Below are 27,166 nucleotides of genomic sequence, written 5' to 3' on the forward strand. Positions count from 1 at the left end.
TATCTTATTCTTCTATATTTTGTTTGCCCTCATTCTATTTCTTGTGAGAAAGGAATACGGTTTCATTTTAATATGGTATTACCTGTTGGGTTGTTTACCAGATACTAATGGAATCTTTTCTTCATATAAATGATTCCCCGGAGGTAGAAACAAGATAGCCACATTTTCTCCGCGTATAACTTTCAAAGGAGAACGGATTGGTAAGCTGAATTCTGATACGTAAATCAATTCCTCCATGCTATTTTCAGGCATTGGTTGAAACTATAGTCCAGTATCTAATATAGGTCTTCTTGTTACCAGCTTGAGAGGATCTCCTATGGCTATCTTACCTCGATATTGACAATAAAAACTCATGATTAGTTGTATTGGTTGGGAACGTTAATCATATGGATATTTCCAGTACTCTCAATGTTATTAATTAAAAAAATATTTAATAAAACAGAAACACGTTCAATTCTTGTCCACCCGAGATAACAAATATCTTGAATAGTGTATATAAAAGCTGACATTTTCTTATCAGGGAGACTCAAATATGAAACGAACATGCTAAACAGAAAAAAAAACTGTATCGGCAATACCTAGAAGGATGCATGTTACCCCCGGGGTCAATTTTGCTATATTACTACCGGCATTTCTGTCGGAGTAGCTGCTGGTTATATTTCATTTGTAAGTTAAACCTCCAATGCAAAAGCTCAGTCAGCACTTTCCGTCAGAAATGGCGGTAGTAATATGGCAAAAAGTGACCCCGGCGAAATGTTCCGTTTACTTCTGTTTCGCGAAGACGTTTGTCAGTATCGTATCTAACGTATAATGAAGTTGTGCAATAATATGATGGTATGTTGCAATCATATCGTGATATGTGTGAATAATATGATGACGGAATGGTATAGTGGATAATATAGAATAATATAATGAATAAACAAAATATGACGAGAGTAAATAATATAAAGGTAAAAGGTAATAATATAATGACGAAATCAAATAATATAACGACAACAGCGTACAATATAATGGTGTAACGTAATCATATAATTACAACATATAACAATATAACGACAAAATCGAATAATATAACGATAAAATCTAATAATATATTGATAAAATCGAATAGTATATTGATATAGTATAATAATATAATGAAAATATCAATCAATATATTATTTTAAGGTCATGGGTGACAGCTATGGCGTTCCATATTAAAACGTCAGCCATGATAAATTTCTACATACAACAAAATTAGAGATATGTTTAATGAATTACTTATAATAGTGTATTATGCCAGTTACCTGCCCTTGTTTAGTTTCGATATATAACTTTTGATTGTTGAGAAACTGGGACGGTCCTCCGGATCCTCCTCGTAGCAAGATGTCATAATCTGGGTCACCTCTGTCGGCGCATCATTTGTGTTGTTGGTGTTGATGTCATCGTTAAAAGCAACATGTGGTCGAAATGGTGGGTTCTCAGTGGTTCTGACACGTTCAATGATTTCTGCGTATAATTTGACATGAATTTCATCAGAAAAGAATTAGAGTTGTTCAAAATGTTAACAACAACACTTTAAAATGTAGAGATCGTATTAGATAATCATACATCGGATAATGAATATAATTGCTACGACATAGATACGGATGAAAGATATTTGTTAGACTCGTATTTTACAGTCACAACTAGAACTATATCCGATGTAGGATATTAGTTTAACCCGGATTTTACAGTCACTACTAGAACTACATAAGGATCTAGGATATTAGACTGGTATTTTACAGTCGCTTCTAAAACTATATACGCATGAAGCATATGAGTTACACTGGTATTTAATGTCGCTACTAGAACTATTACACGGATTAAGGATATTAGTTTGACGATTTTTTTTAAACGTAACTTCTAGAACTATTATTCGGATTTCGGATATAAATTAGAGCGGTATTCTATTGTAACTACTAGAACCTCGATACGGATAGTATTAGAATTATACCCCGACGATTGAATTTGCTGTACTTACTCTATCAAGTCACCGAAGGAAAAATAGTGGCAATATTTAGATATCATTTCCCTCAATTTTTGAGAGTAAAACATTAACATATTGCTTATTTGACCAACAACGGTAAAATAAGATCACTTTACGCTATTGAAATGGCATGAAGAGTTTGTAGACCGTACTAGCTAATAACACCAGCGTACAATAAAAAGGTAAGAAAACACAGCTAAAAAGTTTATGCATTTCGCTCCAAAACGCCAAACAAATGAGGTGTTAACTGTACGTATTACGTAAAAGTAAAGGCTTAAGCCCCTACATGACATCAGTAGAACTGAAAATTAATTATAAAATATATTAAAGCAGGTCATACATAGTTCACTATGTATTGTTTTACTTCACATATGACGAGTTATATATTATAGGAAATCAGCGGGTCAACCTCCTGACATCGCTAATCTACTGTGTATTATCGACACCAACATAATTATATCCTCTATCCTAATGCGGAAGCAGGAAACAGAATCGCGTTAGCCGAGCAAATCTATTACCGTTTTGTTGTTGTTGTTGTTTTTTTGTTTGTTTGTTTTATTTTGGTTTGTTTTTGTTTTTTGTTTTTTTTTTGCTTGTTTTTTTGTTTTTTTCTGGGTCAAAAACGTAAATGGTACTTTATTAATGCTAATTGTTCTGTTTTATTAGATTAACATTTGCTTTCATTTCGATCATATATTGTTTGTACATACCTTGTGGGGTATAAGAGACTGTATCATACGGCTGTGATCGGTAAAGGATCTCAAACAAGATGACGCCAACGCTGAACACATCACCCTTCTGTGATGAGTGACATTGATTTTCTGATAAACGCAAAAGTTCTGGCGCTGTCCAAAATTGTCCTAAAATACACAGTTAGGAGTGCAAATGTCATTCACAAGAATACATAGTAATCTATTTATGTAACCAGTTATCAGAGCAAGCATTGTTTCCTCTGTTTTAACAGTTATTTGAATAGCATTAATTTGATTTCGTGTTAAGGATTTAAACTGAAAGGAAAAAGCATACAAGCATAATCTAATTCAGACAGACACTATACTGGATGCATGTGGACGTAGATTTGGAAACTATTTATGAGAGTTAAAACAAAATATATATCCTTACTGCTGTAGACCTGGTATGTCGACGGAGCACCCTGTCCGAACAGTGACCGGAGTCTGAGAACTCCGAAGTCTGTGATCTTTAACACCCAACGGTTGTCTACCACACAGTTGCTGCTTTTCAGATTCCCGTGGACTTTTAATGGTGAATTGTGGATATACTGAATTCCCTTATGGTTAAAAAAATGTTATTATTTATTTGTTTTATTAAGGTTAAGATACAAAGAAACATTGAGGTGATAACAGAAGCAACACTGAAGAGGCTATAGGGACGTAGTGAAGACAGGAACTGCATTGAGAAGTAAAACCGAAATGTTAAAATAGGCGGTACAGAAGTATTCAATAGGAACACTGAGCATAAACAACATGGACGCAAACATAACAAGGACATGGATGGAAAAAATTGAGAACCAGGAGGAACATTTGCATACTCGGATGACAGCACAGATACAGGAGCCAACAGGTACATTTATGCTCATGCGACAGCAAATAAAAAAAAACATGAGCAGGAAATGCATTTTGATTATCCATAACAAACAAGGATGTTTTCCCAAGTAGCACATTATGGGTCACTTCTAGTGTATCACTAGTATCTTTTATATGTTTATATCTTTTGTACAGAAATGACCATTTATGACATTTGGCTCTTTAATTCATGCCCAGTGAGCACTAAAACTCTGATAAGGTGTAGAAAGTAATGTTATGATACTGTGGTGTGATTATATGGACTTGATATGTTCTGTATCATACGGAGTTATTACAACAATAATTTGGGTATAAAAATAACAAATTTGAATATTCCTCAAAACTTAAGAAATGGGTACTTCAATTAAAGCAATATGAATCCTACTGATACGTACTGCGATCATATCCGATATCAGGGATAACTTGAACATCCAATCGAGTTTGATGTCATCGTTTTCTATTATATCCTGGAATAAACAATATATTTCATGGTTCTCACCACTATATTTATTTGATAATTCACTCCAACACTAGTATTATTAAGGCCAAACGATATTGCAATCTAGATAATAATTCTAAAACGATTAAATTAATATAACGAATATATGAAAATATGAAACTTGTATCTGACAAAAGGATAGATATAATACTCAACGGTCATTTAATTTCCATAAGCAACAGTATATTGTTTGACATTAATAGGAAACCATTATGAGGGGCCATTTGATAACATGTGAAATGTCATATGTGTAGGGATCTTTGTATCTAATTTACATAAATACCAGTTTAATTATCACAGTTATAAGTTTATACTAATAATATCCCGATTCTCCATAATATTGTATTATCAAAGAATTATATACCCTTTATCCAATGCTGGCTGATCACACAATGTCGATTTCAAACATACCTGAAGGCTGCCCTTATTGCAGTAACCCGTTAGTAAACAAGGCCCTCTCTCATCAAGGCATACCCCTACAAACGCGTTCACGTTTTCCTGTCTTAAATCCCACATCTGTAATATAATTGCACAATTATTGTAAATTAGCTTTCAAGATTCATCTGAACCATGGTGTCACCTTATAACATGGACATAGCTTAATCAATGGCTGTTCGATTAACATCTATGATATCTAAGGTAATACGCATACCCGTACCCTTTAAGTGTATCCTGTCACTCATCTTCCAAGCCTAATGATATCTGATGAGTCTTTATGGAATCGGCTTCCTCCTCTACTAACGGCTGTTCTTACGCCAGAAGCCACATAAGCGGCAGTTTAATGTCAACTGATATAGAACATGACATATCAAGTAAAATAATCACCGACAGATTAACCAACATAAAAGTTCAAGAGCACACAAAGTCCCTAAAAGTATTTCAAAGGCTAAAATGTGTTAATTGCAAACACTAAACATGAGCTGGCTAATACTGATGATGCAAAACGCTCGTTAACGGTAGGAAGCGACTGGCTGTATCCCCATATGTCGTAAAGAAGTGGGCGACGTAATGAGTGAAGCATGTAATGTGTTAGATGGTTGTCCAATGTTATATAAGCAAACTGTTAAGACGTCAGGTCATTGATCAGGAATACAATTTGTAAAATATTTCCTGTCATTAACGTTCGATTAATGTGTATTCATGTTGTGTTTTTCCTTTGGTTAAACTGTCTAAGCAGTGATGTACAGGACGTTTGTGTAAAGTTTTAAGTGTTCACGTATCACACAACAGCGTCCATTAAGAGATTTAAAGTTAAATTTCTTTCTTATCTTATTAGTAAACGAGGGGTTTCCAGCAATGTAAATTTCCCTAAGTTTTTTTTACCCTTAAGAGACCACTCACCAAAAAATTGCTTTGTGCCATCAAAGTTGGTTCCCCGTAATAACGTAACTAAAATACTAAACTAAGAACGCAGATTGTCACACACCAAATAAAAAATATCTATTTATTTTAATGAAATAAGAAACATGGAACCATAAAATTAAATCGGTATTAAATTAATTTTTATTCCGCCGATAATATTTATTTTAAGTAGTTTGTGTAAAAGTGTCATTTTTCGGAACAAATGACATTTTTAATGTCATATTCAGTCCATTCAAAATGATTTTGCCTACAGAGATCTTTAGCACCTATCTTAATCCTGCCTAAAGATAAAAATTAAACCATTTGCGCAGTGTTTATTTTTGGCTTTGATGTGTGTCACCCGAATGGCTTGTTCAACGACGATATGCTTTTCCATATATATATATACATTGTATCAACAACCGGCACACATGCAAGTAATGGCGACATGTGAAAACACATCCTTAAATGACCATCGCTTTTAATTATGATAAGGACGTTAAATACGACTTATCACATAGTTGACCCGTTCTACCATGTCATACGGCCTTGTACCACTATTGTGACGTTATAATAAATATGTGACGTTGCATGGTTGTCTTGGTAGACGGAAAGGTCCTATCTTTGCCGGATTTCGCTTGTCTGATATTGAAACGAAAATTTAAGGTTTTCTGCCTATATTCTCATAATAAGTAGTAATAAATGATAAATATAATCTTACACTCGTGGCTGTGTTATATGAAATTTATTGAACTCGTTCAATAATTTGATATGCCACGAGCCCTTAATTGATTAAATAATAAATAAATTTCAGATGACATAGTCACTCATGTATGACCCTCTGTATATTACATGACCGATAGTGATTAAATAGATCTTGCAACAATATCCCCCAAAAATCTCATTGTTCTTCTTACCTTACATTTTTTTTTTACATTTTCTTCAAGTAAATAACTTCTTTGTCCAGGATTTGACATTGATATTATAGAGCTTCTTTCCCATTTATAAAATCGCGTCTGACGAAATCTTTAATACCTAATACAATACTCACAATGAGAGATAGTTGTGTAGGTGCGGGTTGTAAGGTTGTCTGTAGGAGATACTTTTAAACCAAGCAATCTGCTAGAAACATAAAACTTTCCGAAGTGTTTTAAGAATTATCATAAACGAGAGACGACGCGGACAAAACACCAGCTAATATTTGATCACAAACTGTGCTGTCCTTGGTCCTCACATATATGGTCACATCATCTCGTAAGGAAATAACCAAAACATTGCATTTCGCACCGATGCTGTTTTATTAATGAAATACAAGGTGTATACATGTATACAAGAAATTTGTTTCGCATTATTAAATAAGATGGTATTTGCTGTTTCGAACAAAAAAATTACAATTAAAAAAATAAACAGTTGTCCTTGGCCTTTAACCAAATAACATTGGCTTACAATCATGAAAACTGATAACCTGTAAGTCATGCTTTGAACAAAACAGCTTCGGCCTAGCTTTTTATTATCTTCGTTATCATACCTCAAAGATCAGTGGTTGTCATACATGTATATATATATATATATATATATATATACTATAGTACATGTAACTGCGGCCACCAACGGTCGGAAAAAGACACTAACTGAGTGTGTTTTGAGTAATATCCGTATGTCTGAAATGGATTCAGAATATCTAAAACAATAACTCATAGTTCACGCGAAGGGGAGGCATTGCATCACATTTCGAAATAATATATAAAAGAGCCACGCATTGTAAACACACAACACTTGATAAAATGTTAGTCTTTGTCATAGAAATATTTTTAAGCAAGTTTACGCCCCTTTTTATATTTGCAGTTTTCGTAATCCCCTGGTAAATTCTACACTTTTTTGCCGACAGCATATTCGAAGAGTCCTAGAGGTATAAAGAGTTGTTAAGTGTATTCATACTGAATTCAAGGTATGCTTTACAGGTGTATTTTCTGTACTCTACTGCGTCTAACTGAAGAACACGGAAACTACATTTTTTCTCAAAAATGAGTTCTTATGATTCTATGATTTATATAAATTAAGGACGGAAAACTTTGCCATCTGGGAATGATTTTTGTTTTTGTATATCAATCCTAAAAAAGCCTCGGTTTTAACCTCTCGAATGTGGATAAAGCTATCGTGTTAAATTTTCGATGTTTTCGATAGATTATAGTCTCTTTTTTCATGTCGATCATGGGCTAAAACATAGAATAAACAAACACTGACATATTAAACTATACCATAATTGTTCCTTAAAATTGATAAAAGACAAAATGTAAATGGTGAAAAAGAATGTACTCGTTAAGGAACGAAAATCGCAGACACAATGACGAGGACAGAATATTGACAAAAGGATGTAACGTACTAGTTTCTAAGATTGATCATTAATGTTTCTATCTTATTTTATCTGAAGCACTAAATCTATAATATTTAGCTTGTATACTAACAATATTAACTGGATTTGTTATAAAAGCCATTAGTGATGCGTCAGAACGCGCCTCCCTATTTATATCAATAGCTGTAAGTGATTATAACTGATATAGCTCTACAAGTCCGGAAATCTAACGTCAAAAAATCAAATTAATTACACGAACAAGCATTGCCAGGAACTGTGATGCTCATTAAGTCAGTAATTACACGAACTGAAGTATAGCGCTAACAAACGAAGGAACATAACAATAGAATGCGAAATATTGTCATGGTTTTTTCGTTAATTGGCAGGCAATGTTACGAGTTGATATGATTGAATATAATACACAGAACAGATCATTACGTCATTTCTAGATATAGTGTTAAATGTTAAATAAGCGTCAGACACTTGTATATAGACAACGCTATTGATTTAGTGCACTCTCGAAGCATCTAGATATGAGGTTAAAATAAAACTGATAAAAGCTTGACCGTCATTGTATAATCACTGCCTAACCACCGTACTGGGCTAATGATGGATATCAGAAAATCCTGTAAGGTCCAGATGGTAATGTTTCGTAAGAAATCATATACGAAACTAAGGATTGATTTCAAACGTGGTATTAAATACTATTTATCATATTTTGTAAAACGCCATTGATGATTTCCGGTATACAAAATAAACAAAGAATTTCTGTCAGTCCTGTTTATATATTTATACAGGCTTCATTGCATTGATAAGTTGATACAAAGTAACGAGCGTTGTTCAGTTTCTGTGCAATCCTGTCAGAATTAAAGGAAAATAATTTTCCAAAGAAGGTAGATGAAATGTAGAATGATATGAGGCACAGTTTAAGTATAAAATATCAATTCCTCTAATTAGTACAAGTGCCAATGCTTAGAGGATATAGAATGGTTTCCCGTTTAATATACAAATGTAACATACATGTATATTTCACGAGAATGACAGAATATCGATACGTTCACGAGTGAAAAGCACGAGTGAAAAATATCGAAATATTCTGTCATAGGAGTGAAATACATCTTACAGTAAACGGGAAACCATTCAATGTTCTTTTTATTGCATTTTATATACTTAAAAACAAAATTAAAAACATCAAATGATTAATAGTGTCAAAAAGTGAAGGAATAAGTAACATAATGCATGGCGTCATCTCTTTGTGACGTTACTCCACATCAACTTGATTTTGGAAGGACTGATCAGGGCAAATTAAGCGTTTTCTGCTATTATCGGCGAATCTGTGCATAAAAGCTAATGTCAAGTGAGTATTTTGTCAAAAAATAGTCCTAGTCTGAATATTTCAGAAATACAGCAAAATAACAAATGTATGTATCTTCGCTTCGATTGGAAAAATCAGCATGTTTCAATGAGCTGATTTGTCAAAAACGAAAAACTTCTTATAAAAATCTTATATTTTCACTGCTCATTGCTACAGAGAAAATATACGTTTCATTAGTCTGATAAGTTTGTATATTTCACTGGCAAAAATACTGTGCAAGAACCCCTATGTAGTCGTACCAATGCTTATATTCGGTGCAAGTACCACTGCATAATTCTACTAATTCCTGCAATCGGTGCAAGTACAAGGTAGCACTATAAAGTTCAACCAATGCCTATGCTATTTGCAAGCAACGATCTACAGTTTCTTCCAATAACTTATGATAACACAACTACATGGAATCTCTCGCTCTGTTTTTTCTGAATCTTATTGTTTTCTTATGCGTTTCCAATAAGTATGAATAATGTTTATACCGTTTTAGGCTAGCCAGTAAATACCGTATTTCCTGTATCACGTGACTGCAAACACATCTTTTCAATCAAAGGGTTATTCCATTCATTAGTGTCTTCCCAGGCGATCAGCTTTAGTTAGTGGATTTATAAAAATATAAATGACACTTTCGTGTAAAATCACTGGTATTCGACAATTAGTCGGACACATAAAGAAAACTTTTTATAACAAGACCCATAACCTAATATGTTGGCTTCTAACCCGAGAAGTTAAGCAAGTATCCCATCTGTACTGACTTTCAGGCGTATTCAACTCAACTGAACGTCAATCATACTCTGGGAACTAATTATCTTAATTTAATAATAGATTATGGGATCTACTATCTTTAAGGTAATATAAGATACACCCAATAAGTAAAACGGAACTAGGAACCAGTTTGAGTTCCGTTTAAGAAAAACGGAACTAGGAATTCCAAATTCCTTAAAGAACATATTCTACGATCTCAATACGAGACCAGTTTTGCACAATATATAATTTATCGAAATTTAGAGCTAATCGCCGCATTTATATTTCGCTTCCTACTCAAGTCGGGATTTTCTCTTGAAACTTCTGTCTTCGTTGTGTCCTTTGCCAGGACACTTTACCTTACTGCTTTGGGAGAAAGTCATCAAATATTACATTACATAGAGACCCTGCTTTAAGATAGTCCTGATTGTTCACGAAGAAGTTAACCCTTATTATGACATTGCTTTCTACCTATTTCAGTTTCTTCGGTCGCCTCCTAAGAAAAAAATACCTAGAAGGATGAAACAACTTGAATTATGCAGTTAAATTAATTTATGTATATATCTATGTAATGTACGCTTTTAGAGAAATTGACAATTCTAATATCTATCTAATGTTGACAATTCTATTAAATGTATCTAATATCTGTTTATAAATAAGCTGACATTGTAATATTATACCTTATGTACACTTTTTGAAAAGTAGACAATTGTGATATTGTACATAATGTACGATTATAAGACCTACACCCATATAATATACCAAAATATTTGTCTGGAAGTGAAGTGTTTAAAAATCACAAGTTATATGCTGCAAACGCAAACAGATTTTCGATAGAGTTACTTTGTGGAAAGATGTAGCAGAGAATAATTATTACCTTTGCCTAATGCCAAATCCTTTTGCTTTTTGCAATAAAGTTTGTTGAAATTGAATAATTATTACTCAAACAAAATATTAAACATCAAACTTGAAAAAAATCATGCCATCAGCACCCGATACGCATTTCATTTAATGTTTATATAAACAATGGTTTTTAACTTTAAATGCAAATGGCCGTTGTGAATCATATTAAAAAAATAAGGCATTCCAGTCAATAAAAATGCTACTTTTTCCTACTATTAAGACATCTGATCCTAGTAAGAAGGATTCTCTCAAGACAAACAGTCTTCTTGCCATGTTCTAAATAGTGTCAAAAGCATTTTCGATGCTTGAAGTGCCTCCCAATATGTCATACATGTATTTGTGTGATGTTATTCACAACCGCCATTTGTCAAAATATAATCTGTGTTTATACAAACATAAAGTCAATCCGGTCACATAAAATCTCCTATTGTGTGCAACTATATGTGATACAAATGAGCTAATTTTGCCCCCTTCCCCCCCCCTTCCCCCGAAACGTGGGTTTTTTGCATGATTTACTGAAATACAAAGAACAAATTACATTTCAAACGTAAGGCACATGGTTAACTTTAATGCATACTAACACGCGATAAAGTTACTTCTATTAAGTTGCACTATAGTAGTGATTTATATGCTGATGTGCACGTTTAGAGGTGGACAATTGTAATATTGCCCTAAAATGTTTGTTTCTAAGGCAGTAGAAAATTTAAATTCCAACATTGTATCTAGTTCTCATGTCTAGAGCAGTAGAACATTCTAACATTGTAATAAATGAACTTTCTTCGAGAAGATGACAATTCTTATATTGTATCTTATGTAAGTTTTTAGAGATGTGGACATTTTGATTCCTATACCTCATACAGGTTCCTTACAGTGAACGTTGAAAAGAGTGAGTGGAAATAAATACAAAATGTATTCTTAAGATAGTCTTACGGCTTTCAGTTCCATCAAGTCCTGTCGTTCGAGGTTGATGACCTTTTTGTGAGACAGAGATCGGATAGTGACAACTGTGTGTTTGTACGTGCCGATCTTAGAGAAAACCTGTTGATCAACGCCAACAGATGTATCCGAATGGTGACTACTACAAACATTCGCCGACGTGATAGTATTGAGACTCAACTGAAAAAGATGACAAAAGCAAGTATTATACTATCTCAACAACATCGCTACATAAATACCCATACATACAATGACTTCATTAACGTACCGATGTGGGTTCAGGGACCCAATTAACCAAGTAGTGCCTACACAATAAATGACATCGTTAAGGATCATTCTTTGGTTATATTAACGACAGTCATTCTGTTACAGACAAAAGCGTAGCAGTTATAGAACGGAAAACAACAAAAGATACCGACATTATAACGAAATCAAAGGCTAAACAAAAATATAGATTTGCTTGGAGACTCAACTAACAGTACAAGTTCAGTCAGACCAGGTAAGAGTAAGCACCTGTATTTCTCGAAACCTTGTGTCAGTAGTCAGCATAAAAATCACGGAAATTCTGATTATGCGAACAAGCCCTTGAATATCGAATCAACATGTAAAGCTAGGTGGGGGATTTAGTAGACGATATCATAAACATACAGACATTCAAGAAAAAATACCAGTAACTAATTCTTGAAAGGACGGCAACATGATATCCGAGTTAAACAACAGTAATCATATCATGTCATGTATTTATTTCATATATGATTTTATACATACGAATTTCACAACCTATAATAATGAAACATAATCGTTTTTTCAAAGGAATCACTAGCAATCTATTAAGAATTTAAATAATTTTTTTTTTTTTTTATAAAATTGACATTATAGTCTCCGAATGCTGGACTTATCATATATCCTATTGTGTTCGTCTATTTAGGCCCAACAGATACACTTCGTACACATTGAGCTGAAATGTACATAGACGATATACATACCTGGCTGATACTCCCGATAGCCCGAGACTTGGTCACTCTGATTTCGTCATAATCCACTTTCCAAAGCTGAAGTTCAAGTTGTTTCTCGTATCGCGCCCGTCTGAGATAATGTAGGAAAAAAGGTATTTAGTATATCTTAGTTAAACGGAAAAGGAATATGTCATTATTTGCTCGATTTCATCGCACGATATGTCATATGAGGACGAGTATCTCGGAAGAACAGAAGAACAGAAAACCACAGGAAACTTCTCTGGACGGAACGCATGACAAAATTCATATTTATTATTATTATCATTTTTTTTTTTTTTTTTTTTTACATTTTTACATTTCATATATTTTAAATAATTCACATTTCAATATTTACCGATAGAAAAATAGTCCCAGTCCCAGTCCAGTCACTGCCAACAAAACAGTGACTACACCAGCAATGATGTAGGCTGAGGTGCCTAAAGATAAAACCATAATCATGAGACTCAACAAAACCTCTGCAGGGTTTTACCGTTTTGATAACTGATAGCTGATGACATATAATTAACACAAAAATACGTGAAAGGAAAGCATATAAGTTTTTCTATGACCTAGATTTGTATAGCGGGTGTCGTCGATGAAACAGTCCTTGAGCACCTGATCGTATCGTCCATGTACCTTTCGAGGGTAGCCGAGACAAGCTATATTTTATTCATAATTTGACTATACAGTCAAACCTCAATGATTCGAACTTCGTTGATTCGAATTTCTCGCTGTATCGAACTTTTTGCTTGGTCCCGAATTTTTTCACTATATAACACTACTAACGAAACTATGTATGATTCGAATTTTTATAAATCGAAGTTTTCGATGTATCGAACTTTTTTCATGACCCGTTAGCTATGATATTATAGGTAATTGACATCTCATGATTCGAACAAAAAATTTACCTGTACTGACCACTGGACAGGTGTTTGTCGTGACCCCTGCGGCAAGATTTCACACCTCTCCCCCAAATGCCCTGACTGACAATAGGGATAACGATAGCGTGTGTTGTCACTCCCGGTCATGGGGTTAATTTAATAATCAGACCAAATTGATAGATAAAAGGTGTATTTAGAAGCCATGACATTTAATCACTCCGGTAAAACATTTCGGTAGTCGTCTCTGATAATCTCCGCCGCCATTGAAATCAGCGGTCCGTGAGTAAATTTTACGGAACTGTAAAACAACCGGACCAATTTTAAACACAAACAATTAGCGATAGCTTCACTCATATTCAAAGTGTCACGTTTCAAACTTATACATAAATATCCAAGTAAATCGATTATTTGTCATTCAATCATGCATTCTCCAACCGATCGGCATTCCGTATTTTATATGCACATAACGTAAACGCACGTGTCTTTAGCAGAAAAGCCTAACGACTTACGTAAGTGTGCATTGTACTTCTTTTGCTTTATCTGTTAAACGCGATATAAGTGTTTTGTAACCGATACATATTTTGTTTAATTAATAAAATGCTTAGGTATAATTAATGAAAAGAATTTTTATTTTGTTGTGTTTGAGGTATAAATTAACTAAACTTTTCGATATGAGCCTGACAGGCGACGATCAACACGAAGACACCGAGGACATGTAACGTTAACAGATATGGTCATTATCAAGAAAACATCGATCTATTGTCAACCATGAATAATTCGAAGTCCCGCTGTTTCGAAGTTTTTCTGTTAGTCCCTTGAACTTCGAAACATCGAAGTTTGACTGTATATGCAGGTATGTGATAATATGCCTGTTTTTGTTAAATAAAGGTCTTTTTCCAGGCTACAGTGACAGAAATATTCCCATATCAAGCTGAACCAATCTTCCCATCAATACAATGTCATCTTGCAACATGAAATTTTGAACGCTTTAAGCGAGAGGTAGTGGAGCAAATACCCGCCAATCGTGGAGACGTCTTGTTCCGGAATACCTATATAACCATACAGTCTACACATTGTGCTACATAGGTGTAATGTATGATTACGCATGTACACTCGTAAATGATTTTTGTTGTTGTTATTTTAAGATCGGCAAAGACCGACCGTTAACCTTTCTAACGATAATCATTTCCTGTTTACTTGGTATATGGCATTAATTATTTATATAGATATCTGCTTTCTAAAGCATTATACATACATGTAAAATTGAAAAAGCTTGGGGGAAAAGACTTTTTATGGAATATCTCGTAAAACAAGATAATGCACCTATCATCATTTCATGATATGAGGATTTTTCTTGTCGCTGGAAATGTATCCAATTTTGTCGACTACATATTAAAGTATTGACAAATCTTTTGGGACGACGCAAAGCTTTGTTATAGAATATCTTGCAAATCAACGTAAAATACCAGTCACCCTATTTGTTACGATGCTATTTGTTATGTATCCAATTTTGTACGCGATATCTACCTCTTGTCGATTCAGGACATAGTTCTCCAAAGAAACCACAAATCGGACTGTCTCTTGGAGGCCGACCATCTAGTGTGTTCCATTTTTGCGTCTTCAACACACGAATTTTCTATGACGATTTGAAATAAGAATAAAAATACAATGAAAATGCAATATTAATGAGTTTATATGTAATTGTGTATTAAGTACAATCCTCATATAGAGATATTTTTTCTGGTATTGAAAACTGTTTCTATTTGATTGACTAAATATATTTGCTATCGAATTCTAAGAAGACAAAACGCTGATTTCCTTAAATCATACACACAAAACAATACTGCTAACACAAGAACATGAAGTTTAGATAAAACAAGCATGTTGGGTATAGCTACAGCAATACACGACCCCGCTAAAAATAGTAACAGTGACCTTGATCAAAAATCATGAAACTCAAACTCGATCTTTGTAGCTACTCATATTGCAGTTACATACCAATTTTCACCAGCATACTTTAAAGATTGACTGAGAAAAGTGCAGAAAACTGAGTGGACGGACTGACAGACGGACATACAGAGAGGCGGAAGGGGAGGAAACCTATACCCCCCCCCAATCGAGAATAACAGACTCAATATGCCATTACTACCTGTGTCTCGGAGCTGGTCATCTCAGCTTCCAGAACCACTTCGAACCGAGATGCAGTGTCGGTCATATACCAGATCCAATAATCTGGTTCTCTGTCTCCATTGGAATCCACTTTAACGTTACCAGTGATACCTGGATTAATTAATTTTATATTAATATCAATATTTTCCCCCTTTTAACATACCTCACGCTTACAAATTACTTACATCACGCAAACCATGACATAGTAAACAACTATCTGTATTTACGAAATACATCGCAAGCAAGCATAACAAAAGTATTTTAGTTGTAGGTAATTGTAAGAACAAATTTTCTTTTTATCTATTTTTATGGTTCGATTATTTTCATTTCCCCAGCATCGGTTGAGAAATGTAAGTGCCGGGAGCCATTGGTTCATCTTTCTAAAACAATGATGCCTCACACTGGAGGTATCTTTATCATCTCTATTCACTTATTTTTTTCTCCATGTTACCAATAGATTTCATTTGTTCTCTCATTCTCACACATAAAAATCTTACAAAACCATTTTTGTAAGAATTTAATTAAACAAATCTTATCATCTAGCTACCTGCACGAATAATTGAATAGTAGCAAGGAGTATGTTTTACCAGCTTTTTGTTCAGTTTCAAAGTATCTGTATATGCAGCTGGTTATCTAGTTCAATTTATAAACATGTAACTATTTAATTCACTTTAGGAACACCTATTTGTGGTAAGGAACTATTTAACTGTGTGAATGGCTGATTATAAAGAAACAAAAAACCTAGACACAAGAGAAGAGTCACACAAAGTTTGCATAAAACGTTGTATCAATTAGGATCGAAGTTAGGTATTCCATTGAAATTCATTGAATGATGTATTAAATGATCCTGACTTAATTTTCTTGTTTTTATTTTCATTATTATTTGTAGGAGGAAATTTTCAATTAAAACAGATTTCATTATTTTGTTAACTTTCTAACCATTGTCAACAAAATATTAATCTACCTTCATTTTCCTTGAACAATTGATAACGATTTATATAAGCTATTCAAATATAACTGAATGTGTTTATATATAAAGACTTTTCTGTCTGAGAATAACATGGTATATTTACCTTTAAACGCCTTGCCCTTGGCCTTGTTAAAGACGAGCGTTCCATTACGATGGTCGCTACCCTCTGTTACCGTCTCGTTCAGAATCAGCATATACAGGTACACGACGTCATGTAAAAACGGCGAATATTCAGAACCCTGTTTACACAAGTCAAACTCAATGTTATTTAATTTGATTCACAATGCTATTAGTACCTGGAAAAACGCCCGCCAATGCAAAGGTATAGAAATACTTTTAGACAAACCCACATTTCATATACAAATTTAAATAACCTCATTTACACCTATTAGCACGCGTTCTTAGTTTCCCTATCGCTGGTAGATGACGTCCGCTGTGGAATACAAATCTATATACACATACATATGTACCTTAAATTATTTTTGTTATTTCAAGTTTACTTACTCTGGTCCCCGACGCGAGTGTTTCGTTGTAGTTCCATGGAGGGTTCGCCATATTGATGGATACGTTTTTACGGAACTGTTCGACCTCCTCACTGCCCATATCCGAAACTGTTATCTGTAGCATAGGGGCCAAAATACTGTCATCACACCATCAAGGGAACAAAGACACAACACAAAACTATTGACACAATTCTATCTATCATAGAGAATATAAAATCATTTTTACAATGTTTTGAAAGTCAATATCAGCGTATAATACAGCGGTGTAGGATTAATATTATACGACAAAAGTTAATATCATTTATCTAATCTCGAATAGTAGAATCATCAACTGCCAGTATCTAAAGTTGAGCGTAACTTGGAACATTAGGTTCGGTCTGTCTGATGATAGTACTGAACAAAGGAATTAAAGCACAAAAGCAATATCACCTTTACCAATTACAGAGTACAGAAGTAACTACTCCGCACAATTTTATCATTATATTATAGTTTGTATCCACTGACAAGCAGTCAAAGCTGTCAATAACGGTAATTCAGGGATTCAAGGGAATCAATATAGAGGCTCGTTTACTATGAATTATTTTGTATTAGAAACCAAAACAAGGGTCTTTATTGAAAGGTGGTCACTACTCTGGTTCTTATTTAAGATGGTGACTTAATCCCGATTTGTATGGAGGGTGTCGTCGATAGAGCTGAAGACATTTACCCTGCCGAAACACATGGTCTTGTTTTCCTTGTTTAAGGGTCGCCACACAAATCCAGACTGCTCGTGTTGGAACATGCGTGCCACAAATATGCTGTATTTTCTCAGTCACTTCATTTAATGTAGTGTATTAATTCGCCAAACCTACTTCCTGTAATACTTAAATACTGTACCTAAACATGGCCTTTATCTCGCTTTCCGCTTTATTCAAGGTAGTATATTGTTCTAAAAATTTCTGAAAATCTGTATCTGTACAAATCTACAATTATTTTTTTATAAAGTTCGGTATATATAAAGGAATTTCGCTATAGTTTTCCTCCCTTCTTCAAATCACAAAAACAAAAAAGAAAAAATTATTTGAATTATGTCAATACAAGATTATATCGGCTGTTAACAATGCGCAATGATCGCTATTTTAGATGTCGTATCAAAATGAATTTGTGAAACTAATGATACAATACATACTGTTTGTACAGTTATATTAACATATATTTGCAACTTTTGAAATAACTAGAATATATATAATATAAATCTATTCTTTGTGACGTCCCCTGGTTTTGTTGGACTATACCGGTCATTTAAGTAGTGATAAATGGTATGTCGGTATGTTTCCGATGAAACTGTAATAAGTGGATTAGAGTCTGTGTAATCCCCGAGTTAATCACCACGTGCATATGTCGTATTACAGCCTCCTCCGAGGTCGCTTAGTCCATCAACTCTGTATAACCATGATCGGCATTTATTTTGGAATACACGTGCCACAAACATGTTGTATTTTGTCAGTGGCGTTACGTCGTGTATACATTCGCCAAACTTACTTCCTGAAATACTTCAATACTGCACCTAAACGTGGGGAAAACATATGATTTTTTTCTGTGTTAAGATATTTTACGCTTAAACCAAATTTCCACAAAGTATTAAATATGTTTGTTACTATATTTCCTCGCCAAATAGGTGCATTCGCGTTATAAGACCAACTTTCGGTTTACCACCATTTTTGTTTTTTTATATGTTTGAAGATGTCGGAAGTTAAAAAGTGTTTAAATCTGTAAATTGTTTTGTCTTCCGTTAATATATACGTTGTTAGTGGTTGAAAATGTAAGTTATATTTTGTCTCGATTTTGCCTCGATGCAGGCAGAATATATACCAGCGCAAAAATATAGCATATATTTTCCAACACTGAGCATGTATATAATGTTTATCCCTTACTACAAACAAGAAGGTACATGTATATGGTATTAACACTTTCTTTTAATCAATGTTGGTTTAACAATCTAAATATGACAACAACATTCCCCCTGGAACAACCTTAAGGTCTTTTAGAAAGAAAAGAAAACTTCCTAAGCGTAGTATCACTGCCACCTTATGGGTTCAGAATATGTCTAAATATAATGGTAAGATCTAACATAAACGTGGGGTTTACAGAACACCAATGACATATAAAGAACAGATTACATTGTTTGTGATGTTTCATATGTATAATTGAAATACATTTAGAAGACGATTGAGGGCTTAGTAGATGTTCACAGTCTGGGACTGATGAGAATGTATCAGAGACTCAAAGACATTTATCACCTAGAATCGGAACTGTAAAACAATTTTTTGAGCATAGATAAGATTATTAGAAAGAAACCGCAATTCCAATACGTTGGCAGATAGTTATGGGCATGGTGTCATATACCAGTATATGTTGTCAAATGTCATGACGTCATAAATCTCCGCGTAAAAAAACCTTTCGAGGAAGACAGATGGATTTGGCTATCTTTCAATTTCTACCCGATACAAAAGCATGAAGAGCAGGGGACGGATACTTATATAATGGATATTTTCCCCTCGAGAAACAGTTTGAAGTATTCAGTATTGATTTAATATTTGTTATTTTAACGAAAATCAATCTTTGATATCTAGAGTCATAGTACGCAGTAGTTATTTCCTAGAAGTTTTAAATGAAATCTTGTACTTTTGATGATATATGTGTAAATGTACATTTTTTTCTTTCAGAACTGTATTATAGATTAAGATTTTTTCTTCGTTTCTGATATGTTCATTCATGTTTGATAACCATCGTTATTGTTTATTTATTTACAATTTTGATAATTCAATTGATTGTTTGACAAATACTTAAGATTTCTAAATAAATTGCGTTCTTATTAAAGTCAATAGTATGGAGTATATACAAATGCATGTTTCATTTTGTAGAAAACAATACCAAAATCAAATAAATACTAAAAACTATCAGCAAAGTTGACATACATAAAGTAAGAAAGTAGTTAAGTTGTTATCAATGGCGTCACATTGTAAAATACAAGGGTATTTTCGTTTAAACAGTCTTGCACATAAAGATGAGCGCGTGTTGGTTGACACTCCTTTTGTAAAGAGTATTCAAACCTCGTTTAGGAGTTTGTGTACACCAAGACTCATTAAATCCTAATTAGCCGATATATCGCTATTTTATACATACCTTAGATAGCATCATCATATGCGGACAAAACTGAAGAATACGATCCTGTCTAATTTCCCAGCAGTCACTAACGACGTTTTATTAGCAAGACAGGAAATACGGAACAACGTGCTGGACTTTCTTTTTTATCTACACTAGAGTGGACAAGTTTTGATGATATTGTCCGCAGTAATGAATGAAGCTGATATCAAATGTCATTATTTTTTCGTTAATAATAATCGTGTTGAAGATATTAACCTTACAATGAAATAACAATGCCTTTCTCCCATAAAGTTGACTTGTGTCCATCAGCATTAATTACAGGGTCGATATTTGGTATTATACGTCAGAACATATTAATTATCTGCCCAGACAACAATAGGCATGTACAGATATACGTCACCAACTTATCATGTATGATCTGAAAACGAGTAGAGGATACCGATATGCAAACAAAAACTCAAAATAATTAAAACGGGGATAGAATATAGGAAGGTGCATAGGTTTACATGGAAACACTCGAAAAAGTTCGAGGAATATCTGACCTTGTGTTTCAGAAGAGTAACGTCCGTAACGATACCCTCCAAAGGAGGACGTGGCAACGGAATCAAGGAGTATCCATCAACTTGCATCTCTCAAAGCACTTGAAATGCAAATCATCTCGCTTCCGACAATATCCGATCGACACATGATCAATAATGTTTTGCTATTAAAAAACATCAGTATACCTATAGGTAAAATCGAAGGGCTTTGCGAGGTATGTATATCTGTTTAGATTAGATCACCCATCTCGGTGTATTTAATTTTAGCTTTATTTTCATGTTTTACAATAGCGTTATAGTATTTTATCACTCATTTATGCATTCCTTACTTATATGGAGGACGGACGAGTCCTTAAAGTTTGCCTGGAGAATAGTAGTGTAAAGAAACAAATGTTTTAAGAGTCTTCTTTATGAGCAGATGAATTAATGAAAAGATAGTTAAGCGCACTTGGTATCCTATCTTTAAAAAAAATGTATATGCATATGTTTCTCTTAAAATTTCAACCAATTTGTTCCCTCATTTCGTGTGTATTCGTCAAAACGGAGGCACAACTTTATATTATAATAAACGTTTTAGTCGTCAGGTCCCATGGACTAGCTGCATCCAGGATCAGTACATTATATCATATAACCGACAACCGCCGATACGTGAATAAAGACTACGGTATTCTTTCTTTTTAAAATCATTATTCGAGCTCTCATTTGAAAGATGTCCCTTTTCACCATCAAGACTACATCATGACATGGAATTAAAGTTAGTATTTCTCCCAATCTTGACTTGGCGTTGGAAAGTTTACTTGATCAATAAGTATATTTGCAAATTCTGCAAAACTTGCTTTTCTATGTAAGTATTAAAGACATCTTTATTTCTAGTTTATGTTTACATAATATAGTTTTCATGTGCCCTCACGTAATTTCTCCATAATGAAATAATGAAATGTATATCGTTAACAAATACGATTTGGAATGAAGACATGAAGAACGTCGGAAAATTGTACATTGAGTTATATCTATACGTCAAAAATGATGCAGAAGCCTTAGTTAATTATTCAGTTTGCTACATTTGCTTCTGAACAATCAATGATTTCATTTTTGTTTTGTTTTGTTTCTGTTTTTTGTTGTTGTTGTTTTTTTTTTTTTTTTGTGCGTTTTCTTGTAATTCCAATCCGAGGAAAACAATATTTTGCCAAACCAATGACTATACTAGCATATATGTGCCATCAAAATTGTATTACAATTTACAACATACCTGGAACACGGACTTAAATGATTCCTTTGCTATATCGTCCAAACCATCCCCGCGTTTCCAGGGGGTCTCCACATTAGATGGAGGGAGGTGGTCGGGGGTGATGTACACATATTCACCATTCATCATACCCTTCTGGTAAGCTCGTACTAGGATAAGTCGTTTGTCTTCCAAATTCTCCGAGCACAGAATCACAACTGTAAGATAAGTAAATTAATAGAATAGTCCCTTACCTTAAGAGAGTGGTAGATAATTAAATATCTAACCCGAGAGATGATATCCTATATTGTCTAACCCGAGGTTCTACCGAAGGTTACACAATAAAGAATATCATCCCCTGGTTTAGAAATTTCTCTATCGCGTCCACAATGTAGGGGATGGTTATTTTCCCCCTATCAGACTATCTTTATTTTGCAGGGTCAAGTTCAAGTATTGAAAAAATGCAATGCAACACAATGTGACGTGATGCGATTGAAAGATAACCGAGACGTCATTAAATTATTACGGTCATTGTACTATCAAAGTGATGTTATTGGACGCATGAACGTGCGATATGTCACGACCTCTAGGGGATGATAGAGAAGTCTTAAACAGGTAAAACGAGAGACACCTCTTTGATTTATCAGGAAAGGTTTTCTCCCTTTTACTCTGGCTTTAATGTTTTCATATTGCATAACATATAGTGTCAGTATAGATGACTTATGTCATAGATACAGTATGACTTGAATATGACATTTCATATCAGTAGCTGCTCATAACGTTAACATTATTGATTAGTACACATATGGTTGTTGTAAATTGTTTGTTCGTCCGACAAGGTTAAGATGACAAAATGACTTTGACATCCTAACATTAATTCATCTTCCTTAAAGGTTTCATTGCGATTACTTTATTTCTCAAAATGTATATATATCTTCATCAGAAATAAATGACATTTAAACATTGTCAAAACAATTTGTTATCCAAAAACAAATCTTATTGAATTTTAACTCTTTGATTAATGCTAAACACGAATCTGTGTAACATCATGTTTATATATTTGCAAGCTAACATCCAAGCATTATCCTAACCTAGGACATGATTATGATGTGCTTAAACTGCCCACAACAGGAGACGACATGTACTAATATTTACTCACTTCTTCCCCTTTGTTGTACTCTCGTTAGTAATTCGTCTATTTCCTCTTCCGTTATCCCATCATCAATCGTGATCATGTCAGCAATCGTGATGTTGTTCACGCGGAAAGGTGTCTCGTAAGATCTTGACGAATAATCACAAAACACTTTCTTATTGTCTGTCTTCCGTCTGGAAATTACTACAATTCTTCGCCATTGAAAATACTCCAAAAACTCCACCATTGCATTTCCAAGTTTGTTAAAGGGCGGTCCTAGTCTTACAAGTGTTTTGTACACACTTTTGTCGGCAAGAATCGGGTCTGAAGATGCTTGAGAAAGAATCGGAAAGTTCCAAAACGATGCTAGCAATCCAACAGGTTCTGTAGCTACAAGGAGGTGTAAATTAATGAGATTTATTTTCTTTGTGTGAATTGAAATTCTCATTAGGATATGTTTGGTTCTTTTTCAAAATAATGACAAGTTGGCAAATAATTAAAGATTATACGTAAGTTAGACGTGGATAGCTAAAACTGTCGGATACCTACAATAGTGTTTTCGCAGCCTTTTACCGCGTGCATATAACAATTATTGGAAATGACTTGAAATGATCATAACGATAAAGATTTGACCGGAAGTGACGTATCAGTTGCCGGGTGTATTGAAAGTTGAGAAGATGAATTTAGTTTGAAGGCAATCTGGAGACAAGTTATTTGATGCTGCTGCTAATTCAAGTGGGAAATGCCTTACCGGAAGTAACATCTCAAATTGAAACGATTCGTCCTAGCACTTTTACTTGACATCAAATTGTGATATCCAATCAATAGATCAATACACTTCACATACTTTCTTCATCTTTCCGTTTGCTGTGGGTTTTGACTGTCCATTAACAGATTATATCATAATTCCTTAAGTAAATTTTAAACAATCCCGGGTCTCTATATTCGGTAAAGCGACCAATTTCCTGGTATTTTAAATCTACATCACATCAAGCATTTATCCTATTTCACCTTTTATACCATGTCATGCAATCCATTGAGGATAAATCAAACGAGATTTCAAAACAAAAAGGATTCTGCTGGCGACTTACAACTCGAGCAGGGCGGACCAATGTAAACATCTACATCGTCCACATCCCTTAGAAGTACAGCGTTACCAGCGCCACCTAGACCACTACACTTGTCATCTTTCCATACCACACTGAAACAGATATACAACGGATGGGTTTTATCAATGATGAACCTTTCGTGAGGTCAATATGGTGTTATACTGACCTGGTAGAATCAAATATTAACCGAGGGCGAATCTTATTAACCGAATATTAGATATGAAACTTGTTAGCATTAGGGTGGTTTTGCAGTCTTTATCTTGATAACCAGAAATGTGCATAGGTCATTGTGACGTCACAATGATTATGACGTCATACACGCAATATTGACACGATATTTCTGAAAGTTGAAAACACCTGAAATATTGACTTCCATGTGACCATGTTTTAACCAATGAGAAGAGAGTAAAAACGGACCTTTCAAATATTGATCAATTATTGATGAGGTAAAGCCCTTGGTCAATATTTTTCTAAAGCTTCATATTACAGTTGTACATATTTACCAGTATTTTGACCAATGCCTTATGTGAATACGTAGATATAAATACTTCACTGGGTAAGCACACCGACTAATTACTTTACTCGGTAAGCACACCGACTAAATAATTTACTCGGTAAGCACACCGACTAAATACTTTACTCGGTAAGCACACCGACTAAATACTTTACTCGGTAAGCACACCGACTTAATACTTTACTCGGTAAGTACACCGACTAAATACTTTACTCGGTAAGTACACCGACTAAATACTTTACTCGGTAAGCACACCGACTAAATACTTTACTCGGTAAGTACACCGACTAAATACTTTACTCGGTAAGTACACCGACTAAATACTTTACTCGGTAAGCACACCGACTAAATACTTTACTCGGCAAGTACACCGACTAAATACTTTACTCGGTAAGCACCCCGACTAAATACTTTACTCGGTAAGCACACGACTAAATACTTTACTCGGTAAATACACCGACTAAATACTTTACTCGGTAAGTACTCCGACTAAATACTTTACTCGGTAAGTACACCGACTAAATACTTTACTCGGTAAGCACCCCGACTAAATACTTTACTCGGTAAGCACACCGACTAAATACTTTACTCGGTAAGTACACCGACTAAATACTTAATCAATAAGTACACCGACTAAATACTTTACTCGGTAAGTACACCGACTAAATACTTTACTCGGTAAGCACACCGACTAAATACTTTACTCGGTAAGTACACAGACTAAATACTTTACTCGGTAAGCACACCGACTAAATACTTTACTCGGTAAGCACACCGACTAAATACTTTACTCGGTAAGCACACCGACTAAATACTTTACTCGGTAAGCACACTGACTAAATACTTAATCAATAAGTACACCGATTAAATACTTTACTCGGTAAGTACACCGACTAAATACTTTACTCGGTAAGCACAACGACTAAATACTTTACTCGGTAAGTACACAGACTAAATACTTTACTCGGTAAGCACACCGACTAAATACTTTACTCGGTAAGCACACTGACTAAATACTTAATCAATAAGTACACCGACTAAATACTTTACTCGGTAAGCACACTGACTAAATACTTAATCAATAAGTACACCGACTAAATACTTTACTCGGTAAGTACACCGACTAAATAATTTACTCGGTAAGCACACCGACTAAATACTTTACTCGGTAAGCACACTGACTAAATACTTAATTAATAAGTACACCGACTAAATACTTTACTCGGTAAGTACACCGACTAAATACTTTACTCGGTAAGCACACCGACTAAATACTTTACTCGGTAAGCACACTGACTAAATACGTAATCAATAAGTTCACCGATTAAATACTTTGCTCGGTGACACAAAACCTAGTGATACTGTGGCTCCAACTAACGAAGGACAGAGATGACGGCTTCAGTTTAAAATGTGTTCCGCCACCACCCGGGGTTGGGGAAGGAATGGGTTTGGCTATGGCATTTACAGTATAAGATAATAATAGATTTATACAAGCGTTATAATATATGTTATGTATGTTATGAATGATCCATAATAACTTTTGCTCATATGTGCAATTGATGTTTAAACAAGAAGGCACAAACGAGCATTGCGGCATGTAAAATTATTCCCACTATACCAGACTATGGCAATAATACACGTAGTTATATTTAAGACATAATTAACGATGATTCGTGTATTATTGCAAGATATACAACGAGGACGAGGATATTTTGCAATTAAATTAATAACGAAGGCCGCAGGCCTGAGTTATTAATTAAAATTGCAAAATATCCGAGTCCGAGTTGTATATCCTGCAACAATACACGAGTCAAAGTTGATTATTTCTATTCTACCATGTACTGTTTAGTTCTGAGATCGACCTCTTTCTAATAGAAAAACAGCAAAGCAACCCCGGGAAAACCTTGTAATCTATTTCTTGAGTATTGTATTATTTGTTGTTGAAATATACATGCAATACAGTACTACGATCAAGAGCATCTATCATATGGCATTGATTTTGAAAATTAAAAAAAAAAGGATAAAAAAAAAGAAAAAAAGGGGGGCGTCCGTAGGATTCGAACTCGCGTCGTGATAAAAATATATAGAAAGACTAACCCATTAGCCCACTCGGCTATAGTAACCTTTTATGAAACGGGTGAATATTAGATATTTAAAATTGTAACAGCCGTGACTCACGACCGTGTATCATTGGCACGAGCGTGGGTTATTCGAAAATAATACATGGTTTTAAACCAATCAAAACTGGC

At 34.3% G+C, this 27,166-nt stretch overlaps 1 protein-coding gene across 1 annotated transcript in view; it reads right to left on the bottom strand.

The window, feature by feature from the left end:
• LOC117334734 (atrial natriuretic peptide receptor 1-like) overlaps positions 1-27,166 on the bottom strand; it is a 41,420-nt gene that overhangs the window by 11,846 nt on the left and 2,408 nt on the right. Inside the window, 15 exon segments of the mRNA XM_033894528.1 lie at positions 1,287-1,488; positions 2,719-2,868; positions 3,131-3,296; positions 3,987-4,058; positions 4,502-4,606; positions 11,728-11,913; positions 12,720-12,819; positions 13,084-13,165; positions 15,137-15,245; positions 15,759-15,889; positions 16,852-16,987; positions 17,253-17,366; positions 22,187-22,380; positions 23,322-23,684; positions 24,386-24,495. Of these exon segments, the coding sequence (XP_033750419.1) occupies positions 1,287-1,488; positions 2,719-2,868; positions 3,131-3,296; positions 3,987-4,058; positions 4,502-4,606; positions 11,728-11,913; positions 12,720-12,819; positions 13,084-13,165; positions 15,137-15,245; positions 15,759-15,889; positions 16,852-16,987; positions 17,253-17,366; positions 22,187-22,380; positions 23,322-23,684; positions 24,386-24,495 (2,220 nt within the window).

Source organism: Pecten maximus, chromosome 9 (genome assembly GCF_902652985.1).
Source record: "Pecten maximus chromosome 9, xPecMax1.1, whole genome shotgun sequence".
In the NCBI taxonomy this organism is placed as follows: Eukaryota; Metazoa; Mollusca; class Bivalvia; order Pectinida; family Pectinidae; genus Pecten; species Pecten maximus.